We start from the raw sequence: 26,393 nt of genomic DNA on the forward strand, positions 1-26,393 counted from the left end.
CCGAGCAGGCTCAGACCCAACTTATAATAAATGCCATAATTTTACAGTATAGGTGAGGACACAGCCTTAATAATATTAATATTTAAGGTCTAACAAGCTCTTCTATAATTACAATTCTGTTTAACTGACATATGCGTTAAGACTATATCCTTGGAAATTTTCCAAGCAACTACACTGTCATAGCCAGAGCCTTCGTCCAACTCAAATATTTGACAGTTTATACAATTGCACGACTATTTTCCACCTCCTACCTCCAGATTTAGGACAATTTGTCTCTGATTCTCTTTTGTTTCTAGGTTTCAAAGCGCAATTTCCTGCAAGAAACGAATATACTCATAATTCAGGTTGTCCACCCACCCACCCAGTTACCTGTCTCAGCTAGCCCAGTTGCTGGAAGGAACATATAAAGCCAGTTCATTGCTTGATGCTGGAGTGATATAATCTTAGCTTAATCTACCTCGTGTTTAAAAATGTAAATGTTGGTGGCTATCTCGAATACCAGAGCGCTGCTCTCATGTAGGTTGAGTGCCTGAATGTGGCACAAAGCAGTGATTGTACTCTTCTGGGAGACAAAAAGCCTCGCAGTGTCGGAGACCCGGAAAAGTTAGAAAGCAGTTTACATCTGCTAGGACCAAAAACTGTTGCAACTCTATCACAAACATTTGCTACTTGAAGCCATGAAATCCCTGGGGCATATGGTGTGCTGTTACAATACCATTAAATAGGTTGTATCAATCTGTGCCTCCTTTTCCTGCCTCTTTTTTCCCCTGAGAAAAAAGTGCAGAGCATGAATACGTAACATTAGCTCTTATGCAAAATTACTCATTTGTGAAATGAAATAAATTAGCACGCATGTTTATAACAGGGATTGCAGCTTTTATCTTCCCCAGCCATTGTAATAGCCCTTCAAATGTAAAGTTTGGCTTCTTCCTCGGGTTTAACCTCTTAAATCTGCAGTTTGCTTATCAAAACCAAAAAGCAGCTGACGATTCCAACTGAAGGCAGCTCTGTGCTTTCTCGGTGGATCCACGGGAGCCATCAAGGAAGGTGCAGCCCCAGCGTGCCAGCTGCCCACGCTGCTTGCTGCCTGGCTCTGCTTTTGGCTGCTCCCTCTAGATCTTTCCTAGGCAAATCTGATCTGGAGGGCATCAGGCACTAAGCAGTGTGGACACAAGCCAGGCCACTGCTGCCTGGTCCTCCTCCATTCTGTGGTCAAGACGTAGCCCTTGGTTCCTCCGTGGCAGGATTTCTCAGCAAGCCAAGAAGTGCTGGGACTCTGACCTGGTTCCTCATCTTTGACAGATTGCCTGTAAAGGTTGTAACCCTGACGCCATCAGTCTTCTCAAAGAGAGGAGATTGATGTGCAGTGAGGGTGTGTTGCGTGCGCCTGTGTGTGAGCGCACGTGCGCCTCTCCCCCTCTTGTTGTTTAGACCCGTGGGCATCGCTCCCATCTAACCCTTTGTTCTGTTTCCGAGCCCTTCTCTTCTTATTTTGGCAACACACACAGATATTTACTCATGTTTATAAACAATCACCGATTCTATCTTTTCAGGTAAAATATCAAGAGAGCATGGCTCACCTGGGTGAACGTAGATGGGCTCACGTGTTCCCTTTTCTGGTGGTAGGTATTTATGCATGTACAGGTCTCTCCAGCCTGCAATAACTGCATTCTGCTTGGGCCCTTGCAAACATCCCTGAACGGTCATGGCACAGCTACAGATGACTTAGGGACCGAACCCCGAGGCAGTGATCGGTTTCCATTCAGTAATACACCTGGGCAACTGCTGCTTAAACTGGGGCTGCTATGGAGGAGGGGAAAGGAGAAGGACCCAGGATGGAGCAGAGAGAGAAGGCGCTGGAGGAGCCCACTAGCCGGGTGTCACATGAAGCGCAGCCCTGTCATGGTTGAGGCCCAAGGCAGCACGATCTCTCAGGTTGTTAGAGTTGTCCCTTGCAGTCACACTTATGAAGGCTCGTTAGAGCTGGGAGGGGTGATGGTGCAAACTCGGGCATTTGCTGTGCAGGAGAGCGTGAGCATGGACAGGTCGCAGCCTTCAGTGTTTGGAGGAGTAGCTGTGCCAACACGCATGAATGCCAGCGCTCTGGGAAACTCTTAGGACCAGGTTGCTCAAAACTGTACCTGCTCCCATCCCCCGTAGTGTCACCACTTCTCTTCCTGAGCGTTAGGGGTGTCTCACCTGGCTGCAATGCCAGCCCTGCCACCTTCTGAGCCGCAGCAGCCGGACAAGGGGAGGGAGCGTGGTGCGGGGGGATGAAGGCAGTGGAAGTGATGGTGCTCTGGGATCCTCTCTGGTGACAGGTCTCCCTGGTGTACTCTGCCAGCGCCGAATACTCCAACTGCGGCGAGAACGAATACTACAACCAGACCACCGGCATGTGCCACGACTGCCCCAAGTGCGAGCCGGGCGAGGAGCCTTACATGGTAATTTCAGCTTCTTCTGATGGTAGGGGGGCACCTGTCGAGGACCAAAGGCGAAAAACAAATGCTTTGTTGCATGGCAGAAAGACATGGATAGAAGGGAAAACAGGGATGGACAGAGATACTTAAGCAGGAGCGCTCAGGCCTGCGAAAGTGTTGTGGGAGAGGCACCACACGTGCCCACCAGTAAACCACGTCCCAGCCTGCTAAAATTGTCACATCCAGCCTCTGACGGTCCGTTCTCCTCTCAAGAGTTACTTAAAATCTGACGCTGCCGTTCCGGCGTGGTGTGATAAATTGGTTAGTCTGGCGTGTTTGCTGGCCCCCCACACCGCAAATTTAATTTTGCTCTCCCACTAAGATAGTTTGGCACTAGAACTTGGATGCTTTTGCAACATTTTAAATTATGGTTCCTAAGTAACCATTTGATTTACAGCAGATAATTGTTGCTTATTAAAAAAAATAAATTACTGAAATCCTGTTTGGTTTTAATGGCATAAACATCCTATTGCAAGAATTTCACACAGTTGGTAGTCCTGAACAAGTACATTTGAATAATAACCAGTTGGTTTTAGTTTTAATCTAAACGTAATGTTCAGCTGGGATGTGTGAGTTCAGAGGTTACGAAATCCCATCCAAACATTGCCTTTTGTGATGTTCCCTCTGGCCTCTCCTAGCGTGAAAGCAAGATTGCTGATATCCCTGCTGCAGCCATGTTTCCCCTGTAATCTTCTCTAATCTTCAATTTTCGGTTCACTTTCTGTCTGAACAGCAGCCGAAATTCACTTCCATGACTTGCTGGAATATGATATAAATAGCTATGGGGGGCCACTTTCAAGGAGTACGATGCCTCGGTTCCCCTTTTCCCTCTCCAGCACACAACATGCTGCATCCTTATAGCCCCCCGTGGCCTTTTTAGGACAGACACTAGGGGACCAAAGGCCAGGCTTGTTTCCCTTAGCACGACGCTGTACCGCAAAGCCAAGGGCCCGGGAAACGGAGGTGCCCTTTTGCCGGAAGCCAGCGTGCAGCGCAAGCCTGCTTCTCAGCAACTTTGTGTTGTTGCAGACATGCGGATACGGCACCAAAGATGAGGACTACGGCTGCATCCCCTGCCCTTCAGAGAAGTTTTCCAGAGGAGGTTATCAGATATGCAGGCGGCACAAAGACTGCGAGGGGTTTTTTCGAGCCACGGTCATGACACCTGGTGACCAGGAGAATGACGCAGAGTGCGGTCCTTGTCTCCCGGGGTAAGGATATAAACGCGGGTGGATCTTTGCTCTACTCAAGGCACTGCAAAATTATTTTTTAATGTCAAAATCTCTGACAGCCTCTCTTCATGTCCTAGCTTATTGTAGGTATTGCTGAACTATGCTTTTCAGTCTCTGCTAAAACAACATTTAAATGTTTCCAAAGCATCGGTGAATTTAGTATAGCAGAAGATAGCGTTCATCTTCCTGAAACCTCACTGGAAAAATACCTGTTGGGAGCAACTAGAAAAACTGAAACCTCTCCTCTAACTAGAAGTGGAAATGGAACATCTCACATCTCACAAGCACAGGTGTGCAGTGCCATTTCAGATATTCTAAGAAATCCAGTTTGGCCTCCAGCTGCGGCTTCAGGCGGCCACTTTGTAGGTCTAGCATCCTATGGACAAGCTCCGAGAAGAGATGCCTTGGATACCCTCTGTGGTCCATGCTGGCACTACGACATGTTTAGGAACATAAAATATTTCCTCACCAGTTGTGACCAGCTGGCAAATGTGTCAGTAGTTGACAGCATTAGCTAACATAGCTGTTAGGTGAGATTTACCAAGGCATTTTAGTCTCTCAGGGTCCTTTGTAGCCAACAGAAAGGGGTCTAAATAGCTGCTAATGTGGTGTGTGTGCTGTTCAGAGTCCAGGCAAGTTCCAGGGCTGGATGAAGGGGCTTTAAAGAGATGCTGTTTATGAAGTCCATCTTTTTAATGGTCCCTTATGCTCAGTATAATTCTGATAGTAATAGTGAGAAAGCAATTGCTACATTGAATATGTTAGCAATATATTCTTAACTATATTACCTTTTTAAAGTCTGAAACCCAAGCATACATTTCCTTTCTCAGCACATTTTTCTAACAGAGTAAGTAAATACTCTAAAACACCACCTCACCTTACATACCTTTTCAGTTTCTGCCAGCACGCCTCTTTGGTTTAGAGCATGATTCCTACTGACATTTGGCTTTTGTGCCATTTGCACATGCAGTTTAACCCACACTACTTAGAGCACAGGAAAGTCCATTAAAGAGGCCCTGCAAGCTTCCAGGTTTATTCTATCAGTGAGCCTGTGTGAAATTTTCACAGTTTACAAATAAAAAGAACTTGTCTAGCTGCCAGCCGAGCAAACTGATGATGTGATTTGAAAAGAGCTCCCTCTCAACTTCCCCTCATACATCATAAAGAGCAAGAAAGTTAAATAGTGGCCGCAGTTGCTGTTTGGCAATTTTGTCGGGACTAATGGGGTCACCCAGGTGGGAGCAGGGTGCTGGCTGAAAATAATCAGCTTGCACAGCTGGGAGTGATCTCCAAGCACCCTGTTTGCACAGGTGGGACCCATAGCAGAAACTGGCCTGCCGGTGCCTGGCTCTGTGCCACTCTCTGCCTGTTGTGCTCAGGTCCTGGGAGAGTTTGGCAAGGCCAGCAGTTAGGGAGAAACACCCTCTTACTCCAAGTTCTTAGAAATGAAATTCTCAAGATGATAAATTAAACTTGGGCTGAAACAAGCTGTGAGGCTGCCTCGATTCCTCATGCAACTTGGAGAGCCCAAATATTGCTCCTGTTCGAGGGTGGGGGAAGCGTCAGAGCCCCAGCGCCAGAGCAGAGGGCTGGTGAGGAGCGCAGGAAGACTGGTCACCCTCTCCCGTTGCCCCTGGTGGTGTAGGGATGGGGGTGAGCAGCAGCTGGCAGAGTGTCCCCTTGTCTGGCAGCAAACCCCAAATTGCCCCTGGGTCTACGGGAGGGAGAAATTAAGGTTTCCGTTTTCAGGGGTCTGTGCTCCCGTAATGCGCTGCAGACCTTCTTGGGGTAACAGCCCGCATGCAGCAATCTACGTTTAGGGGCTTCTCAACCCTCTGCTGCTTTTTTACCAGCTCAGTAAAGCAGCATGAGGAAAAAGATGAGTGTGTGGCATATTCTGACCAGAAGTTTTTAGACAAAACATTACTGCACTGGCAGCCATTTCCCAGGAGCTACAGGTGCCTCCCTCTATCATTCGCCTTTAAAAAAGGGATGGATGATTACATACTTTTCTGTCTTTTTCATAATTATATCCTTTTCTGTAATTTTTTTCCACTGTTACCAGTGATCAGTTTAAGGGAAGATGGAGACCTTTGGCTCAAGAGTATGGGTCATCCACTGCTTCTCTGTGTCCAGGTTCCCTTCCATATAAAACAGCAATAGCCCTATTTGTCACCCTTCCAAGAAGTATGCAAAACCAGGGAAGAATTTCAAGGCTATGAAGCTGTAATCCTCAAACCCAAATTTCAGCTGCCAGTGAACTCTGGAGGTACCTAGACCTAACCTTCTGGGACATTGCAGGCTTTGTCTTCTGCTCCTGCCCAGAAGCTCTTCCATCGTGGTCAATAGGACAGGTCAAGAACACGGAAGTGAGGTGCAACTCAGCCTATTTCCCTCAATGGGATGATCCATTAGGTGTTTCTGGAGTGTGACTGAGACCACAACCAACTAGGAGCAGCCACAGTGGGTCAGAGCAAGGGTCCCTCTAGCCAGGCCATCTGTCTTCAGTAGCGGGCGTAAGTGGAAACACATAGAAGAGTAAGAACAGGCCAAGTGTCCATGATACATATCCCTCATGTTGTCCCAGCACCTATTTTCAGCTCAGACTAAGTCCATGGACCTCTCACAAGATGGAATTGGAAAGGGAACATTTTCTTTTAAAACGTAGTCAGAGATGCCTCTACTACTGATGTGTTTGTCCATGATGACAGCAAATCCAGATTCAGTTCTCTTCTCTGAGGTGTTTTGAGAGAAGGAATTTCCCCAGTACATTTCTAATGATACGAAATCTCTCCCTGAAGTTCTGGATAAGGCAGCGGATGCCTCCACCTACGTGCTCATCACTTCCCTGTTGTCTCACTGCAGACTGTCCCTGTCCCTGCCCCAGCCCCAGGCATCCTGGTCCCTGCAGGAGGGTAGACCCAAATCTGTGACCAAGTCTCTGAGCGTGACATGATACCTCCAGGGTTAGCTCAAGATAACCCACCATGGTGCTAAGCAGGAAAACACTTAAGTCTGTTATTCAGTCTGGCCTTTGCTCTTGGATTTTGCCTGTAACCCTTCAGAATCTGAGTTTGGCAGGTGTTAAGGAAAGAGAAACGATGAGCCTTATAGTGGAAGAGTAACACCATGAGAATTCATTTTTACATTACTTGGCCACTTCCCCGTAGTTAGCGATATAAAGGTGTCATGTATTTCCATTGTCTTTAATATTTAGTGCATTGCAAAGTAGCCAGAAACACAAATCTGTTGCCAGTACTTCATAGGAGTGAATCATTAATGGCTGCTGAGGTTCCCACTCTGGTGGGTCCTCCACCGTCCTGCATTGTGGCAAAACCCAAGAAATATTTCCCCATCTTGATTTAATTAGCTGTCAGAAGGGCTGTCTGTCTTTCCCAAACCACTGTGCATCCTAACTGCCCTGTATTTTTCTTTAGAGATTTATATGTATCTTTGGCCTGCCACTCTTTTTCTGGGACTTGGCAGTCATTTCCTGCTTATTTATTAACTGCTCTGCAATCTGACGTTACGCAGGCCCCCGTAAGAGAGGAAGGATGAAGTTTTGCCCCTGAGAGAAGTGTAGAGTGGCAGACAGGGCACAAGAGGCATTCGAAGGGAAGAGTGAGGGCAAATATTTTAAAGCCAGTAAGAAAGAAAGGAGGAACCGTGTTCAGTTTATGTGATCTCTGCGAGACCTCAAGCCCCTGTCTCCCCCTTGCTCCTCTGCATACTCCATTTGCTGGACCTATATCCTTTATTTGTTGTCTGGGCCATTCATTAATGACCAACTGATTTTGATGGACTGTTTCAGCAGTAATTTCCTAATAGTGCATACATTTTCCAAAAAAAACATACTGCACATGCATGGACAGGTACCAGAGAGCACAAACCAGATTCCAAATGGCATGAAATATTAATTATGTTAAGTACCTGTCTACAAAGAATGGATTATTAATTGATTCTTTTCTTCATTGAAATTTGTAGTGATTTTCAAGTGATTTGTAAAGACATATCCATAACATCAACTGTGTATGATTGTGATGTAATTAACTCATTAGGTTGCCTGTGGATCCAATTCTTGCATAACCAATTACCTTATTTCACCACCAACTTTATTAGCAGCCCAGAAGTTCAAATCATGAAAACCTTTCCTTCACGCTGTAATTACGCTATCAAGGACTAACTTCTAAACTATACAGCAAGGAAGTAAAAAAAAGAAATCAAACCCCGTGAAACCTTATCTAGCTTTCCCTGTAAGGGTGGTGTTTTCCTGTATTTTGTATTCTGATTTGTCACAGATTTGGTTTTAATGTTAAGAAGATTATTCTTATGTTGTTTCTGAAGAAAATTAGCCAACCATATCCAAGTGGTGGTCTTGCCTGAAAGATTAATGTTTCAAAAAAACCCAGCGTTTCCTTATTTTGAAAAACCTTATTTCAGGACATGCTGTAAACTGCAGCTTGAACTCAGCGGGGAGCCTAGTGTTGTTTTAGGCAATGATACTACTTGTTGTCATGTAGGCTTGATGGCTGATTAATTGCCTTTTAGGAGGAAAAGAAGAAGAGAAACACTGTCTCTATTCAGGCAGTTTTTTAAAAGAAGAATGATCTTTGCATCAAATTGCTTATAAAAGTTTTTTTTTAAATGATTTTATCTCAGTATAATTGGTTGCTGCTGAACTATGCTCAGTTGTAGCATATTAATTTACACTGTTTTGCCTCATCTTGCCCTTCATTTCAGTTACTACATGCTGGAAAACAGACCTCGAAACATATACGGGATGGTTTGCTACTCGTGCTTGTTGGCGCCTCCGAACACCAAGGAATGTAAGTGTTCTGAGATTTCTATGCATTTCATCTGGTTTTGACTTGGAATCGTCTGGAAGCTCACTATGAGGTCTTCCAGCCATGAGGATTATGTTCAAACAATAGGTCCATCTCCAGTAAAGCAACTTCTCCTTCCAACTAGCCTTGCCAACAAAAGGGAGCAAATGCTGAACGTCTGGGGAGAGATCAGAACCTTTGTTTTTAGGACCTGCTGTTCAGTTGTGCTCCAGTTTTCATCTGTAATGACAATCCCATTCAGGACTCGTTATGGTTTCTTCACCAGTAGGTACAGGAAGTCACAAATCTGTGTATTTTTTTAAAAATTCAGTTTCAGTTCAGCTGTGAAGAAAACATGGGACACTTGCAGGTCCTTGCAAAAGTGCATCGCGCCTTGTTATATCCTTCGGTTTCAAAGCGATACAAGAGTTGATGCTGCTGGGTGGTAGTCAGCACTTTTAAGACAGCTAATTCTGTAGATTTCATTGACAAATGCAGCTGTAGTTTGCTAACTAAAATATATATATATGCATGCATGTGTAGCAGTACCTGATGGTTTGCATGCCTCGTGTATGCAATGGCCTACCCATCCTCATGCCACAGAGAGGACGCCCAGCCACACGCTAGCACTCTCACGCAGAGTTAACCCCCCAAGGGACTGCCTTCTCCTTTAGGGCATAAAGAAATTAAGAAAAAGAAAAGGAAAAAATTAGAGTCTCTCTGGATAAACAAATTACTTTGATACTCCCTCCCAGAGTATCTGGTACAGATGAGCTTTTAAAAAAAAATAGACAAATATGGGCAGTCCTCCAGAGAAACCTGATGCCTGTAAAACCAAAATCCTGCCCATGTTCTGTTTTTTTAAAAGTCTTTATCATGCAATAGAATTTCAATATTTTGCCTGCTTGATTTGAAAGCAGAGGTCGACACAAGTCCCTGAGCATTTACCTGTATACATAAACAACAATTACTGGCTCAGCTGCTGCTGCACTGTGTGTCATTGGTGCTCTGCGAGCCCCTTCACGGGAGGACAGGTCATTAGCAGCTGCCACCTTTCCTAAAGAGCTCAGATGAGCCAGGTGTTACCACCTCCCCGAGCTCCTGGTGAGTAGTAACACCTGGGTGGAGGCATCTCTGCACCAAAACTGGCTGGTCCCTTGTGAAGCTGCTCATCCTCCCTGGCTGCAGAAGTCCCTCCAGTCCTGAGATACGCACTTTTTTGGGAGATATGGTCTGCATTAGGAGGGAAGGGAAGACCTGAATGTGAGAAGGTGGAGAGGTAAGTGAGAGCACAAGGGTAGGAGACTCGCTGGGAGATGAGGGTAGGTGGTAAGAGGGTGCAGACATGGCTTTTCCCACATATGTGTGTAGGCTGGCTGCCCTCTTGGTGGGAATGCATCCATGCCTGCTGCTAGCTGACAGCCAGAAATGAATCACTTCCTCAGCTCTGATGGTCTGTCTCAAACTCATGCAGAAATGGGTTTTTAGTAGTATCAAACATGTTGTAGCTTACTGATTTGGCAGGGAACTGCCTGATCTTATGGCTATTACTCAATTCAAAACCCTAATCTTTGTCTTTTATAGGATTCCTGGCAGATACTACACACAATGTGCTTAGCTCTGTGAGGAAAGTACGAATCGCATCACTGCTTAACCGCATGCAATTTTTAACTTGATGAACACAATCATAAATGTGTATTGTCTTTGGGAGGAATTAAGGCAGGTGCATAAACCAACAAATTGACCGTGTGCTAATGTAGGAGAAAACATTGGTCCTAGGATGAGTAACTATTACCATTTTAATCAAGTCTGTGAAACCAACCATTTGATTACAAATGCGCAAAAAGTGAGAAAGCTGCTTAAAATCCAAATCCCCCAAATCACTAAGCTCAGGTAATTTGGTTTACGATGTCTGAACCTCTGGTATGGCAGCTCCATAATTCATAGGCAATAATTTGTACTCCAGATGGAAAATCACCCTTTGCTGCTGGAACCTCTTGAAACTGGCTGTGGGAGGCAGCGTAAAATCTGGAATTAGCAAGAGATCTTTGTCACGTGTTTCACTGTCATCAGGTTATACCGGTCAGAGCAAAGAAAAGGTGATGTGTCAGTGCTGCACAACTGCACAACTGTTTGAGGTTTGCCAATTCTAAGCTCATCCAAGCGCTGCTCTCTGATGGATAACATCAGCACTTTGGCAGGAATGGTTCCCCTAGGTGGAAAAGCTTGTGCTTATTGACTGGCTGTCATGGGGGAGGACCCAGAATGAAAACTCCAAATAGTCCCAGGAATTTTCCGTTCCTTTCTTGAGACTTCAAAATGCCATTCAACAGTGTTCAGTAGCCTACACCTCACACTAAAGAGGGGGTGCAGATCCTTTTCTTCCAATACTTCTGCATACAGAACACTGCTGGAGAAACCCAGTGGGTTGCAAGGAAATGAGGATGGCAAATTACTTAAAAATAGGAAGCTGAGGGTGACAAGCTCTGGCTTTACACTTCTAGACAGAAAAAGGAGGGCGGGATAATCCCATTTCAGGCCTTCATTAGGCCCGAGACAGGGTTGGAGGACAGCGGTGCTCTCCTTAGGTGGCAAAACACCTTTGTGGGAAGCGCCTGGCCTGCCTGTTACAGAGGGCCAGAAGGAGAGAGAAGGGGTGTGTGTTGGTGGGGGGGGAGGGGTGTGTGCTGCTAGATGGAAACCTGCTCAAAGAATCTGCCTGATGATACGTTTTATCTGGCAGAAAAGTATTTGGGGTTGATCAAAGGGTAAACAAATAGCTTTCAACCCAAGAGCCTGCTGTGCAAGTTTCATCTTCTGCACAGTCAATAAACCTTGAAATGGCTGAGGAAACAAGATGAACACCCCCTGTCCCAGCATCTGGAACCCTTAGCATAAAAAGGACTGAAATTGAGAAGGAAATTTCCTGATGGGCCTGTGCCACCGCTTTCCCCCCCACCGCCTTCAAGGGACTTGTGACATGAATTGCACAAAATTGCACCGGAAAGAGGGGGAGACGTCTCAGAGAGGTCAGAGGTTTGAGGCAAACGTGTCACCAGGTGACAGTGCTGAAACTCTCTGGGCTGAAGGGTGGGAGCAATCGTGTTCTGCACTCTGGGAGGGGTACCAGGCCTCAGCAGCAGCTCGTGGGCGGTGGGCACGCCGTAGGGGAAGGGGCGGTGCAGGTCTGAGCGTAAGGGTGTGTGTTGTGCAGCAGGAAAGCTGCTCCTTACCGGGAAAAGGGGAAACATCACTGCAAAGACTTTAATTTTTCATACCTTGTGCACTTCGAAACACTGATGTAAGGCTTGCGGAGTCTCAGCATGCAGCTCCCTCCAAGTGTGCTGTATAGGAGCCCCAGAACGGGCCTGCTAAACATAGAGGAGCTCAGTGCCAAAAACATGGAAGACGTGGGGCCTTCAGCTGTGCATGAAGCAGATCGGGAGTCATCAGTGCCCCTTGCTGACACTAAACTGGGCTGTGACACCCCTGTGATAAACAGCAGCACAGCAAAAAGCGGGGGAGGCAGGTTTCCTATGCACGTGAAAGAACGAAGGTAATGAGCACCAAACCGCGTTAAGATGTGGCTTCCCACAGTCAGTGGTGCTGGATTTTCTGTCACCGCCTCTGGAACGGGAGTCAGTTGAGGCCTCTGACTACGTAGGGTGTTTTTGTAGTGGTTTTTTTTTTTTTCTTTTCTCCAATGTAAAAGTACCTGCAAAAGGCAGAGGGTTTCTCTGGCAGAGAGGCACAGCTACTGCTAGAAGAGGTTTTGCCTCTTAGCAGCTGCAATTCTGTCAGTTTATGTATATTAATTCCACTCTTATCTTCAAACTTTGATATTTGCCACTCCAGTTCAGAAATGGAGGAAAACAAAATCAAACCCCGCTTCAAAAACTTGAAGAATGCTTACTTTGAAGTTGTATTTATGCAGTTACATCAAATATGCAAATCCTTGTCCACTCACAAATTACTGACCTAGAGAACTTTGGCAATTGATTGAGGGTTTTCTTCTTAATCTGCTGTGTATATTCATAAGTGTGCATGGGCACAAAACGTTGTTACTTCCTCTCACCTTTTTTTCTGGTTGTATGTATGAAAACAGGTGTCATAATCAACCTGAGTGAGAAGGAGAAGAGCAAAGGAAAACAAATGTAGTCCAGTTATTTTTTAATTACCAGAGAGTGAATGGCATCTAGAAACAGAAGATCCTTTTTATTGTTGTGACATTAAAACTTGAAAAACAAGTAGAGGAGACGGAACAATTGACTAACAGGCTGATGGCTTCGTGTGACGAGTTGTGATCAGGGGGTCACTTCTACTTCCATACCCCTCTACTGAAGGCTGAGAACTCAGCCTCCTCAGTTGAAATGCTTAATGCAAACCAGCCTAATGCCAAAAACACTTGTATTAGTAGGAAAAAAAAAATAATTCAGAGACTTTTATTTTAACTCTCCATTCTTTGCAATATCACTAATTTCCTTTCATTGCCAGTTTTGTCCTTCTGTAATAAGATCAACATCAAGACTGGGTATTTTTGTTTTCCCTTCTGTTTCAAATTATGCTTACAAATGAATAGGCTTGTTAGCTGGAGCTAACAAACTTTTCCTTTCTTTTTTTTAGTTGTTTGATCTCTGAACACCCCATTCCTCCTCACATGTGGAATGGGAGAAATGTTGAAGGCAGTGCTTTATTGTCCACTGGTGCTATGGCCTAATTATCATCCCCTTAGGGTCCACCTATATTAGGAAAGGAACCTAATCTTAGGATAAAATTGGCCAGCCTCAGCCATAAACCTTCAAGAGGAGGGATCTGAGATGTAAATATGGGGTTTGCTGTCTCCAACTGCTGGGAAAGCTGGGCCCAGGTGTTGCTCAGGAGGTCCCATGGCAGCTCTCCTGAAAGAAAACTCTCATGTTTTCACCTGTGCTGGAGTTGCAGCCCCCGCAGCGAGCGTGCCCATGGGAAGCATGGCTGGTGGCTGCAGCATTGCTCTGCCTGGGCTCACGGGCTGCAAAACCTGCAGAGCTGCAGCTTCCCACCACCTGCACAGCCCAGCCACCAAGGTGCCGGGGAAAAGGAGAGTGGCTCCTTGTGGGTCAGTTCCCTTCTTTCTGCTGCTCTGAAGTGCTCGTGGTGAGGTTTAAATGGCAATTATCCCCTTCCTGTTGCATGGGGAAGGAGGCGGGCTTAACTCATGAAGCGTGTGCCTATGACCTTCCAGTCCCGTGCAATTATTATGGCTGCCAGTGAATCCTAAACAAAACTTCAACAGATGCAAATAAATCACATCTGTTGCAATTTAGTGCCACACAGCCTATAATCATCAGCACTTCCCTGTCCTGGCAAAACAAAAGGAGAGGGAAATAGAACAATTAAAGACATTAGCGTATGCACAACAGTATAAAATATTCCCTTTTATGTGTCTGAACAGTTGCAGTTACTTTCAATGAGAATGACAAGATCCAAAATAAAAGTATGGGAGAACTTCAATATCACCATTTTTAGAAGGTTCAGTCTTGAGAATCAATTTCATTTGTGCTCTTCCTGGTTTAATAACTCCCTATGCTAACTGAAGGATCTGCCTGTGGCTCCAGGAAACATTAGGCTGAGAGAGTTGGGCTTGTTCAGCCTGGAGAAGAGAAGGCTCCGGGGAGACCTTATAGCACCTTCCAGTACCTGAAGGGGCCTACAGGGAAGCTGGGGGGGACTTTTTACAAGGGCCTGTAGTGCCAGGCCAAGGGGGAATGAGTTTAAATTGAAAGTGGGGAGGTTTAGATTAGACATCAGGAAGAGATCTTCCCGGAGAGGGTGGTGAAGCACTGGAACAGGTTGCCCAGAGAAGCTGTGGATGCCCCATCCCTGGAAGTGTTCAAGGCCAGGCTGGATGAGGCTTGGAGCAACCTGGTCTAGTGGAAGGTGTCCCTGCCCATGGCAGGGGGGTTGGAACTGGATGGTCTTTAAGGTCCCTTCCAGCCCAAACCGTTCTGTGATTAGAGTAACTTTCCTTACAATATCCTGTACGTCTCCTGAAAAGCAAAGACAGTAAAATAAAAAGCAGCCAGGTGATCCTCCATCATGTAGAATAATCTCTTTTATTAGAGATATTTCTGCAATTAACATGCAATATTTTCAGAGCTGGTTAGTGTTTGATTACTGCGGCCATGTAGATGCCGTAGAGAGCAGGTTGGGTTTGACCGCTGCTTCAGTTTCCATGACTTTCCAAGTGCGCAGGTTTTCCGTATGAACTGCTGAATAGCTAGGTCTGTATTTATGATTAGGTTTAGTTATATTCCAGTTTTCGATTGCTTTGTCAGCCATAAACTGTCTACCTGCACTGAATTTCAACTCAGTACAATTAATTTTTCGTCTCGTATTTTATGCTGCTAATTATTTGTTTGCGTGGGTGCTTCATCTTGCCTCACTCCCGTAAAACATTCTCAGTGATGGCACTTGCCGCTCGGCTGGCAGTATTGAGGATGTGTTGCCATTCATAAATGGACAATGGCTGTGGGAAGAGGGATGCATCAGGAGAAAGCAAGCTGCGCTCAGTGGCAAGGAGTAGATACATACGCACGCAAAGGCATTTTGAAAATGCTTCTTATTTTGGGATCACTCTGATAGTCTGTTGTACACACGCTTTGGGTATTTTTATAATATGTCATTAAGTATTAAATAAACTTCAAAAAAAGCTGTTTCTAGCTGCGAGCAGCAGTCCTTTGCATGGACCGGCAAGCTGACACCCACAGCAACATATGTCAGGAGCACATATGGGCTCCCACTGCACCAGATTTTATTCACTCACAAACACTTGCAAGGGGGCACGTTGGTTAGACCTCCCCCCCTGTGCCCTCCTCCTCTCATAAATCTGGTAGTTTTGTTCGTCTATTCTCATTGTAAATCTGTCTTGAGACACGTGAACAACTGCAAAAATCCTCTTACGTGAAGCAGAAAGGTTCTTTGAAACAAAAAATATGTTATTTTATTGCCCAGCATTTGTTCACTATGGGGACAAAAGGCTGACTGCACGGCAATTTAAGTTAAAGCTATCTTGTGAGTTAAAAAAACCCCAAACATTCAAATGTGAATACAAGCTCAATTGTTCTTTTAAACAATAAGTGTGTTTTTTAAATAAAACTGTATTTAGACTCCAAGGAAGTTTTAAGTAAATTACAGTTTTTGAATGAAAGCAGTTATAATTCAAAAGCTGACCAAACTTCAGCGATAAACTTCTTTCCTAATGTCTCTATTACATTCCTACAATATTACTTACAGGTGTCTAGGAATATAAACCACTCTTTTGCACACCCTATATTACAGCCATCAGGCTTTTCTTGTGCTCAGGATAGGGTTGTTTCCATACGTTGTGCTGCAGCATCTTAGGGTGTCCCAGTCTTTACAGATTATGTAAGTGTCATCTGTATTGGAACCAGAATTAATAATGTGATCGGGATGCAGAGCCGGATGTGCACCAGGATGGCTGACATCACAGACCTAGCGTACTGCTGGCCTGGGAAAAAGCAGCAGCTACGAGTGCCGTTTTTGCTTTGCTCACGCAAAAACCATTACGAACTGAACTGCAGAAGCTGGCATTTTTGGTTCCTCTTGTAGCGCAGGTGCATGAATTGGCACTTTCTTCTAAGCCACATCTAAAGAAAAATCTTGGCTCATAATGAACATGCCAAATTATTAATTTGATAATTGGTTTAAAATACGCCTAACGCCGAGCTCCCACCTAGGCACACGTAAAAGGCTGTCACGTTCTAGCACCAGCCTTGATTTTGCCAGGACAGGCACTGCAGAACAAACGAGGTGGCCCCGTTCCCAGGCAATGAAAATCCTGCACGTAGACTCCGGAGCTGAAGGCGCTCACCCTCGTGCATAGGAGAGGCTTGTGTGCACGTGTGCGCGCACAGTGTGTGGGCAGCACGCCGCATCCTGATGTGGGGTAGAGCTGGGTGAAGTGTGACGGTGATGCTGAGTGAAGAACAGGTGACCTTCCTCCTTATGCTACGTGCTGCTGCGTGACTTCCCGCCTTGGGAAGCTCGACTTCCTTCCACAGACTGGTGAAAAACATGAGGTTAACAATACCAGATGATTGAAAGATTGATTAGGCAGAAACACTTCAATGGCTACATATTTCGGATGAAGGAAGAGGGGGAGAGGGGAGAGTTTGTTACAATATCCTTACGGAGGAGGCGAGCTGAAGCTTGTTAGATGAATCCAAGCAGACAAAGCAGCGTGGCTTGCCGGTGTTAACTGAAAGGCAACGTAAGAAAAGCTGTTGTTGACTTGTTGCAGCTTGCAAGAACCGCACAGAATTGCAATTGTCTGGGATTCGATTTGCCAGGGGGGCTGCAAGAATAGGCACTAAGTCTGGTCGCTGTGGGCATGAAGGGAAGTATCGGGCTACGGCACTGGCCATTTGCTAAACTTCCCCGGTTGTCCAGCCCTGATGAGTAAACACACAAGGCTGAGACCAAGGGTGATTCACTTCAATTTTGTGAGGAATTGCTGAAAACGTAACAATTTACCTTTCTTTAATCTCCACTACACCCAGATGACAGCTTCATCTACTGCTGCCTAGGTGCTCTACTGCTACATTGTGGTTTCTGGAGCTCGTAACTAATCCTCCTTCGAAGGAAGTCTGTCACAGAGAAGGGCAAGACTCATGTAATCTGCTTGTCATTTACATAATATGAAAAGCCTCTGAATTAACAAATTAGTATATTTAAAACCTTATGAAAACACTTCTTCAGTTTGAAAAAAAAAATGCCACAGGTATAATAAATGAACCAATTTCCTTCCAACAAATGAGGTTTCAAAGAAGTTTTACCATTGTTAAAGAAAATTTATTTTGAAGACATCTGCAGCTCATGCTTTGTGGCCACTGTGAGAGTGTACATTTCTCATTCACTACGCGCCACCACGTTTTATGTTAGGTAATGCATTTGGTTTTTAATTTTTAGAGAACATTTCTCCTAATTTGAAGAACATGTCTATTGCTTTGTTCTTAACCATGAAACATTTCTCAGACCGTTCCCAGCCACTTAATTTCCTGTCAAGTTTACCTGGTGGGTTTAATTTCTTGTAACATTTACTAGGTCAAAAGAATGGCATGGTTAGTTCTCAGCTACTCTAGTTGCCAAATTACTGTGTGGAGCCAGGCGCCGTATGCACCTTACCAGAGGACTGGGACACTCTTCTGCTTTTAGGTCTGCTGAATTTAATCATCACTAGACTTTTTCCATAGACAGCTACTACAAAGCAGAAGGGATTTCATATCTCTTCCAAGCCAGAAGATGTTTTCAGTGTCTGTTAATAGCACCTGTTTGCATAATCTGCTTACCAATGGTATTAAAGTTTATTTGAGAGTGAAGGGAATGTTTTCTCCCAACCTTAATGTTTTTATTCTGTTTTGGGATGCTATGCCAACACCATTCTGTATTAAAGCATTCCCAACAGCCTTATTCCCAATCGTATCCAGTATTGTTTGGTATTGACAAATTATATTACTTTATGACTTGCTTTACTGCTTTGGAAACTTGGTGTATGACACTGTCTGAAAGATTAATACTAACTTTTAAAATTAACTGTAGAATTTAGACATGGAAATCCCTATTAGACAATCTCACTCCTCTGCCAGTATGCACGGGGTCTGCAGTCGTAAATAATGGAGTGGGGGTTGTAAAGGATTTAAGTCATCAACTGCATCCTGGAAAACGTTCTGCTACCCAGGGCAGATTTGTAATGTGGGAATCTATACATAACAGTTGGCTGGGGCTGGGTGTGAAGATTTTTTCTAAGATTGTAACAGTTCAGGAACTTTGACTTCTTCCACCTCCTCTAGACTCTATGCAAAGATGTAGTCTGTGACACAGTTTTCAACATGATGGAAATGCAGTCAATGCTCTGTGTACTTGGGCCAAGCTATTGCTTTGTCTGGACAAAGCAGCTGTGGAAGTTTATGGCATTTCTGTTTATGTTGCAGGTGCAGGGGCTACCTCTGGCATTTCAGCCATTTTCCCAAGTACCTCTGGCACAAGCACTTTCTCTCCTTACCAGCATGCTCACAAAGGTAAGAGTGCGGTCACAGGTTTAATTTAGCGGCTGCTGGGTTTGAAAACAGCATCAACAAAGTGCGACAGAACTGAAAATATCTGTTCTGAATTTCATTGCCACCATTTCCGGATTTCTAAAACAGCTATTAAAAACAATTCAGAAAGACTTTTTATTTCTTGGTTAATCAACACCACTGGTTTAGACAGATGGACTTAAAATGGATTTGAACTATACTCAGTAATGCCAGCAACAAGTTTAGCTCATTATTTGTAGCCATACAGAAATGGCACTATGCCTCAGCAAAGCGTAGCTTAGACTGGTGAAAATAATTCAGTGCACAACTATAGCCAGTCTTATATTGAGCTAACATAAGCAGTTCTCCAGCATGATTATCGGGTTTTAAGAATATGTTAACCTGAGATGACACAACAGGAAAGACGAAGTTAATGAGCTGCTGACAATGCTGATCTTCCTGATATTGTCTGGACACATGGTCACAAGGATAATTTTTTTAGTGAAATTACAGTTTTCATGCATTTAAGACTGTCATTTTCTGCATCCTTTTGTGCTTTTCAGTTCTAGTCTGTTGCATTCAAGTTCTGAATCTGAATACGTTTCATATACCTTATTTTAAATTCACTTTCCAGCCAAGCTGGTTTAAGCCTACAAGGAAGCTGGGGGAGGGGGGGGATGGGGGGGGGGGACGAGGACACTTTCTACAAGGGCCTGGAGGGACAGGACAAGGGGTAATGGGGTCAAAGTGAAAGAGGGCAGAGTCAGAGTAAAAATCAGGAAGAAGTTCTTCACGGAGAGGGTGGTGAAGCACTGGAACAGGTTGCCCAGAGAAGCTGTGGATGCCCCATCCCTGGAAGTGTTCAAGGCCAGGCTGGATGGGGTTTTGAGCAACCTGGTCTGGTGGAGGATAGAACTAGATGGTCTTTAAGGTCCCTTCCAACCAAAACCGTTCTGTGATTCTGTGATGTCTCTGTTAGAAAAATGTAAGTTCTTCCACGTGGGCGTTGTGTTCTTCTTTACACTGCAAAGCTTTAGAGGCAGCCATACTTATCAACAGTCATTTTAGCTCTCATCCTGTTTCTTATTGTTTTGGTTGTGGGGTTTGTGTTTTGGTTGGTTGTTAGCTTTTCTTTTCTATGCTGTTTCCCAAAGTACAGTTAGGAAAGCTGCTGCTCTTGCTTACCTATAGTTTCCTATATTATTAGAGGATAATATAATTTCCTACATCTTTGTATCTGATGGATTATGTCACCAAATACTTTTAGGAATGCAGTTAACTGGTTATTGCAGCATAAATGTCACCATTTTGAGAAACTGTTTATTCATTTGTCTTTGGATGTAACACTAACATTTTCAATGCTTAACAAGTAACCAAGAGTCAGATCTACTAAATGGGTATGCAAAATGTAAGTGTAGAACAGACTGCAAATTGCTAACTGCCCTCTGATCCTAAGAGTTGCTCCCTGATGAAAATATTTTCTTGTTCATCCCAGCAGATCTTTCAGGACAAGGACATCTGGCCACAGCTCTTATAATTGCAATGTCTACCATCTTCATAATGGCTATTGCCATTGTCCTCATTATCATGTTTTACATTGTGAAAACAAAACCTTCTGCTCAAGGTAATTGTTCAGCACATGAAATTTTATCTGCAAATGCTATTTTTAGATAGCTCTGTGAATAATTAGTGTTATATTTTTATATTCTAGCCTGTTGCAAGAGCCACTCAGTAAAAAATGTCGAAGCTCAGGCTAACACACAAGAAGAGAAGAAAGAAGTACAAGGTATAAGTTGCTTTAGTTTTGCTTTTTTTCTGTTCAAGACACCACTGAGCTTAAATACTCTTAATGCATTTCACTTTATTACAATTTCTCCTTTCAATTCTCTAAAATCCACGTCAGTTTATTAAAGAATTATTTATAATAGTTTTTGTATTTCCAGAACGTCACTTAATCCTCTGATGGCAATTAAAAAAGTAGCCGAGATATTTATGTTTGCAGTAAGGTTGCCAGCAGAAGCAGCTCCTGAGACAGAACACTGGTTTGTGAACTGATTGCCAATTTAAATTTCTCTAATTGTTGATCTGCAGATAATGTTGTGATATTCTCTGAGAAAGAAGAGTTTGAAAAACTTACAGCAACTCCAGCTAAGGCTGTTAAAAGGTGGGTAAAACCCAGACATACTTCCCGTTTGACTGAAGTGGGGAAGGGACATAGTCACCATTCATCCTGGTACAGAGGAATACATGGAGAACCAATTAGATGGATATGCTAGTAGTTTGCTGCAGCAGGGAAGAGTACATGCCATCATAGGCTTTTCCCCCTACAGTTTCTAAGAGAGGATGGCAGATGTCGCCAAAGAGAATTCTGTGTCCTCCACACTGTCTCCATGACCAGTTCATCAGCTCTTGGGGCTCCATCTACTCGTTTGAGGGGTCTGTTTCTGAGCCCTGACTGCTGCTCTCGCATACATGCCCTTGGTAAGGTTCCCCTTCCCTGTAGGCAGAAGGAGTGAAAATAGCTGCTCCAGGCCTTAGGGAAACTGCTTGTCTGTAGCATCACCTGGGTGTCACGGCGTGATGGTTTCCTCACCTTGTGTCTGCCCGGTGGCCAAATCTGGCTGGGTAACCCAATTAAGGTGGGCTAAGCACTCTCCTCGGTTGGAAAATCCCTCTGTAAAAGGATTCTTGCAAGCTATGCATGACTCCATAACTTGGTGAGCATCATACATATACCCTGAGCAGGTGAATGCAGTTACACTCACGGGATTTCGGTGGAAAGGCATTTTAAAAAATGGAAACCACATTTATATCATGACTCTAAGATAGCAAAAAGGAGACAACTGGAGTCAAGCCATGAGAGACATCGCTAAGATAAATGTATCCTTCATCTTACAGTGAAAACGATGCATCTTCTGAGAATGAACGACTTTTAAGTCGCAGTATGGATAGTGATGAAGAAGCTGCAGTTGACAAACAAGGGACTCCAGAGAGATGCTTGTTATCTTTAGTGCATTTGGCCAGAGATAAATCTTCTACAAGCAATAAATCAACTGGGGTAAGGCTACTTTGGGATTTAAAAATTGAAAGGACATTTCTGTGTTGTTTGTTTGTTTTTGGTTTGGGCTTTTTTTTCTTTTTTTTTTTTTTAAGAGAACAATATACAAACTATCACCCCCAAAAATGCACTATAGTGCAGACCAGACTAATTTACAAGAGCTTCTTCAGGCAAATTTATTACAGAATCTGCTTCGTATAGTGGTATATATATATCTATATCTCATAGAATCATAGAATAGTTTGGGTTGTTCAGTGCTAAAACCCAAATTTCCTGGGAGAGTACTAACTTTGCTTTTTTGAGTATTATATTTTATAGTCTAAAGAAAGAAAAAACAAATAACAGTAAACCCAAAATATAGCTAATACTAATATAACTAACCCTGATGCTACATTTGCCACAGAAAATCCAAGACAGAAAAATAATGCAACAGCAGGGCTGGCTTCATACAGCAGTGTAGCATCTGAGTGCCTTGACCCAGCAGCATTGGTATTTCCATGCCAAGACTTTTCAGCAATATCTGGTGTTGTGCTTGGTTTTCATGTATAATTTTGAAAAACACACGTGCACTTTGAAGGTCACTCCTGTGTTCTGAAGGACACTGTGAAATCCAGTGCTTGTTTTGCTGTGGAAGTCCTTCGCTTTTTCCCGCTGAGCAAGTACTGCTGTGGTGTTTTATCTCACTTGGAGTATTTCAAGGCATAGTTAAGGCCATAGCCCACCCACAAAACTTTTCAGTTTATATTAACATGAAACTATCCTTGAAAAGGTAGTGTCTGCCCAGATATTTTTAATGTTTTGGTACTTCAAAAATAATTTTAAAATGGCAATACCTAGGACACAATTGCATCATTAATATCAAACACCTTATAGCTTTTAAGAATAAGAAGGTTTGAAAAGGCATCTTTTCATGTTTTGAATTGTTGGGACGGTTCAGATCAAACTTTCTAAAATAGCTCATTTTTCAGCTGAGACCAGGCACACAGCAACAGCAATGTTTTTCTAGTTGTAGACAATTATGACCATCTGAAAATAATTCACTACTCCAGTGGCAATGTTTTAAAATTCACTTTTCTGAGGTCTCTCTAAATATCCACCTTTATCATACTTCTGTATGCATTGGCTTGAAATTGCATAATACAAGTTAGGTATGCATGAAATCAGAATGATTAATTAGAAGTGGCTTGCCTTCTAAAGACCACCTATAATAGATATATTCTCCAGTGTGATTTATATATCTGAAATATGAACTGTTTCTGCCAGACCTTCTGTTCTAACGTACTCCTCGTGAACTGAAGCCTGCTGACAAGGCTGAAGACAAAGTTTTCAATGAAGGCACAGACTGCATCAAGATCCTCTGCTCCATACCTAAGATTTCACAATTAAGCCAGTGGCCAGAAGCTAGAAAAAGAATTTGCTTCAGGCTGGAGATTAAGTGACTTTTCTAGTACAGGAAAGATTATTAAGTAGCTGTTGAATAAGCGTAAAGAAAGTCAAACGACTGCTCTTATCCAAGTCGGCTTCTTCCCCATTAAAACAAAGCCATTATCCAATGAGCTGCCACATGGAGGATCGTCAGGCCCAATTTTACCTGTTTGCTTTCAGTGTAAGCTTTACAAATCCCCCATCTTCTGGGTCTGGTAAAAAAAACCATCCTGCATAATTCTTCATGGGCATGGAATTAGTTCACCTCTCTACTTGCCCTAAAAAGGAGAGGCGAACGAAAATAAGCATCCAATAGTTTGCTGAGGAAGAATTTAAATGAATCCCATTAAAAGAAAATTTCCTGTTTGCAAGGTTCTGAAACAGCTAATCCAAGTCTGCAATAGCAGCACGACCCATTAAGCACATGTAAATTATAGCAAGGACATGCGAGCGACAGTCAGCGTCTGCATTGCATTGCCCTGCGATCTGACACGTTTGCACGGTGTCTGCGTGTCCGAGACAGGCTTCGTTGGGGTGGAGCAGCCACACCGTGGGTCCAGCTGCAAATCTGTTAATCCAAGCCTTCGACGTGCCTTGCCCTTTAGAGCCCAAGTGAAACGAGGAAATCTTTCCACAAAACCACACCGTGAAAGCAGAGCCTTTTTCTAGCCCGGTTTGCAGTGGAAAGTGGCAGATTTGTGGAGATAATGCTGGAGTCCTATCAAAAAGACAGCTTTTCAGAAGGCTCAGTCCTAATGAGAGCTGGCAGAGAGATGACAATTCCAGTCCCTGAGAACTCATGACATTTTGACATTTGTTTTCACTCCACATCGGATCCAAAGCCAAACCTTGAGAATATCTTTGCTAAATGAAACTATATCAAAATGTGCATTTTCAGCTTGGAAAATGTCAGGTTTTCAGTCCAAGTTTCTTTCTTATCAAAAATGACTAGAGCACCCTGGACCTCAGATTCTTCCTGTCCAAAGCTTCACTGATTTTTTTTTTCTACATCTATCTGTAAAATGTTTCAGATTTAACCAGGCAATATGTCATGGAAGGAAATACATTTAATTATTAATGTGCTAAGCAGTTCTACGTCAGTTATAGAAAGGAAGATCCCCTCCTCCACAGTCCCCTCAGGTATACCTGAAGAAGGCAATTTCAGTCTGAATTTAATTCCCTGTGGCCAGTCCTGTCCTGGTTTACCCGGACATCCCTGCATTAATTACCTGCGTGCGTGGTATTGAATTTGTCTTCATTGTCAGGAGTTTGCTTCAGTCTGAAAGAGGAATAGAATATACAAACACTTGCAGCAGAAAAGTAATTGATATAAAAAAAGAATAGAAGATGGAAAGTGAAATCAGAAATAGGTTTATGCTTCACGGAGTAATTGCTTTGAAAAGGGACCCTTGAGGGCATTATGGGATAACCCCTAGCGCCATGAAATTAGGATCTCCCACAGGTGTTCCACTGATGTCTGCTAATTGTTTACTCCCTTGACTGAAAAATTAATGAAGTAAAAATCGTCTCATTTAGATTCAAAGCCGAAGGAAAAAGATACTTGACGTGTACGCTAACGTTTGTGATGTCGCAGAAGGTGAGTGTTCAGAACTCGCACCTACACTAACAGCACACAATCAGATCACAAGTGTTGACTGTAAAACAAGGAAGGCCTCTGCCTTCCTATGGAGAGGAGAAAATCCTAATCCAGAAAAGACACGCTGTAAGCAGATTTGTACTTGTCAGGAAGCAGCATGGTGCCCGGACCCCAGAGGTGACCAGGTTGGGCTTGGGCTGGAGCACACCATGGCTTCTCTCCAGGGGCCTGCACAGCCTTCCTTCCTTCCTAAGGAGAGCAGGGACTCTTAAGGAGTGTTGGGTTGTGTTGGGACAGGCACAGGCCGAGTTGCAGAGAAGAACTCTCTTCCTCATCTAGAGGAAACCTGCTAGATTTATTTGTTTAGCCCCAGAAATTAGTTCCACGCATGAAAGCATGATCTGGGGAGGGTGAGGATTGTATTTCAGACACAAGTCTCGACCTACTCTGCTTCTCTACATTCCGTCCCACTTCTCAGTGGAGTTTCCAAGTAAGTCACTGTTTTAAATGTTTCAACCCTCTTTACCACTTGACTACCTGGACAGTTTTGGCAGAAGAGACGTGAATTAATTTCCCCACATAACAGAAGACGTGATTGCATTTACTCCACACACACTTTGTGTGCGTGTGTGCGCGCGTGCTATTGAGTTTGCTGTGGTTCTGGGAGCTCTATATCCCACCAAATTACTACTGTTGAGTGGGAAGCAGGAAAACTACAGAAGGAAAAATGTTGTAGCCGATTCTCTCCTCTATTCTGTATTCTGTGACCATGAATACATACCAAAAAAGTCCAGGAAAAAAACAGCTTTTTCCCCACAGGATGAATCTCTCTAGAGATTCGGTGATAGTAATGACAATTCAGCCCTTGCAGGGACTTTTATTCTTGTGAGCATCTGGCATCATTGCTTCACCTCCCTCTTCACATTCCTACAAGGGCAACTTTCAATTACAGAGATGTTACTGCAGCTGCTGGTGACAGACTCAGGGAAGGGTCAGAGCTGTCTCTCGAGCTCAAACACTGTGCCTGATGTGCAGAGGTGTATTAATGGAGCTGCTCACTAGGGAAATGGTTGCAATATACTTTTTCTAACAGCTAGTAAATTGTTGAAGGAAAGGGCAGTGCCATGGGAATTCATACAACCCAGCTAACACCTCTTTCCCAGACAACTTCTTACCCTACTGTCATTAGGAAAAATAAATTTGGTAATATAACTTATCAAAGTAATTGTATTACAAAGTAATAACTTTGGAACTAGGCATGAATTATCACTTAAAGTTTGTACATATAACAGTATATAGTGTAGTACTTCATATAAATAAACATCTTGAATAGTCAAGACTCGTGCACAGAGCTACCTGACAATAACCACCTCATTTTGCAGGTCTGAGCCCTACGGAGCTGCCATTTGATTGCCTGGAGAAGACCAGCCGAATGCTCAGCTCGACCTACAACACAGAAAAAGCCATAGTGAAGACGTGGCGGCACCTTGCCGAGAGCTTTGGACTGAAGCGAGACGAGATAGGTGGCATGACAGATGGCATGCAGCTATTTGATCGCATCAGCACAGCAGGTTACAGCATCCCCGAACTGCTAACCAAACTGGTGCAAATCGAGCGGCTGGATGCTGTCGAATCCTTGTGTGCAGATATTCTGGAGTGGGCACAAGCAACGCCTGCTCCCGAACCAGCAGGAACATCCTGA

General features: G+C 43.9%; 1 protein-coding gene across 2 annotated transcripts; it reads left to right on the forward strand.

Moving 5' to 3' along the window:
• The first annotated feature begins 1,559 nt into the window (after nt 1-1,559).
• On the forward strand, nt 1,560-26,393 carry EDAR (ectodysplasin A receptor). 2 transcript variants are annotated; one of them, XM_010151667.1, is made up of 11 exons: nt 1,560-1,622; nt 2,322-2,444; nt 3,510-3,691; nt 8,453-8,538; nt 18,528-18,614; nt 20,107-20,235; nt 20,323-20,397; nt 20,703-20,775; nt 21,510-21,669; nt 24,631-24,691; nt 26,074-26,393. In XM_010151667.1, exons 1-11 carry the CDS (start codon nt 1,572-1,574, stop codon nt 26,391-26,393), a joined length of 1,347 nt encoding a protein of 448 aa, XP_010149969.1. In that variant the 5' UTR covers nt 1,560-1,571. The 2 variants fall into 2 exon arrangements, with proteins under 2 accessions (XP_010149969.1, XP_010149976.1); XM_010151674.1 differs by having other exon boundaries at nt 1,572-1,622; nt 20,110-20,235.

Source organism: Eurypyga helias, unplaced genomic scaffold (genome assembly GCF_000690775.1).
Source record: "Eurypyga helias isolate BGI_N326 unplaced genomic scaffold, ASM69077v1 scaffold5160, whole genome shotgun sequence".
NCBI lineage: Eukaryota > Metazoa > Chordata > Aves > Eurypygiformes > Eurypygidae > Eurypyga > Eurypyga helias.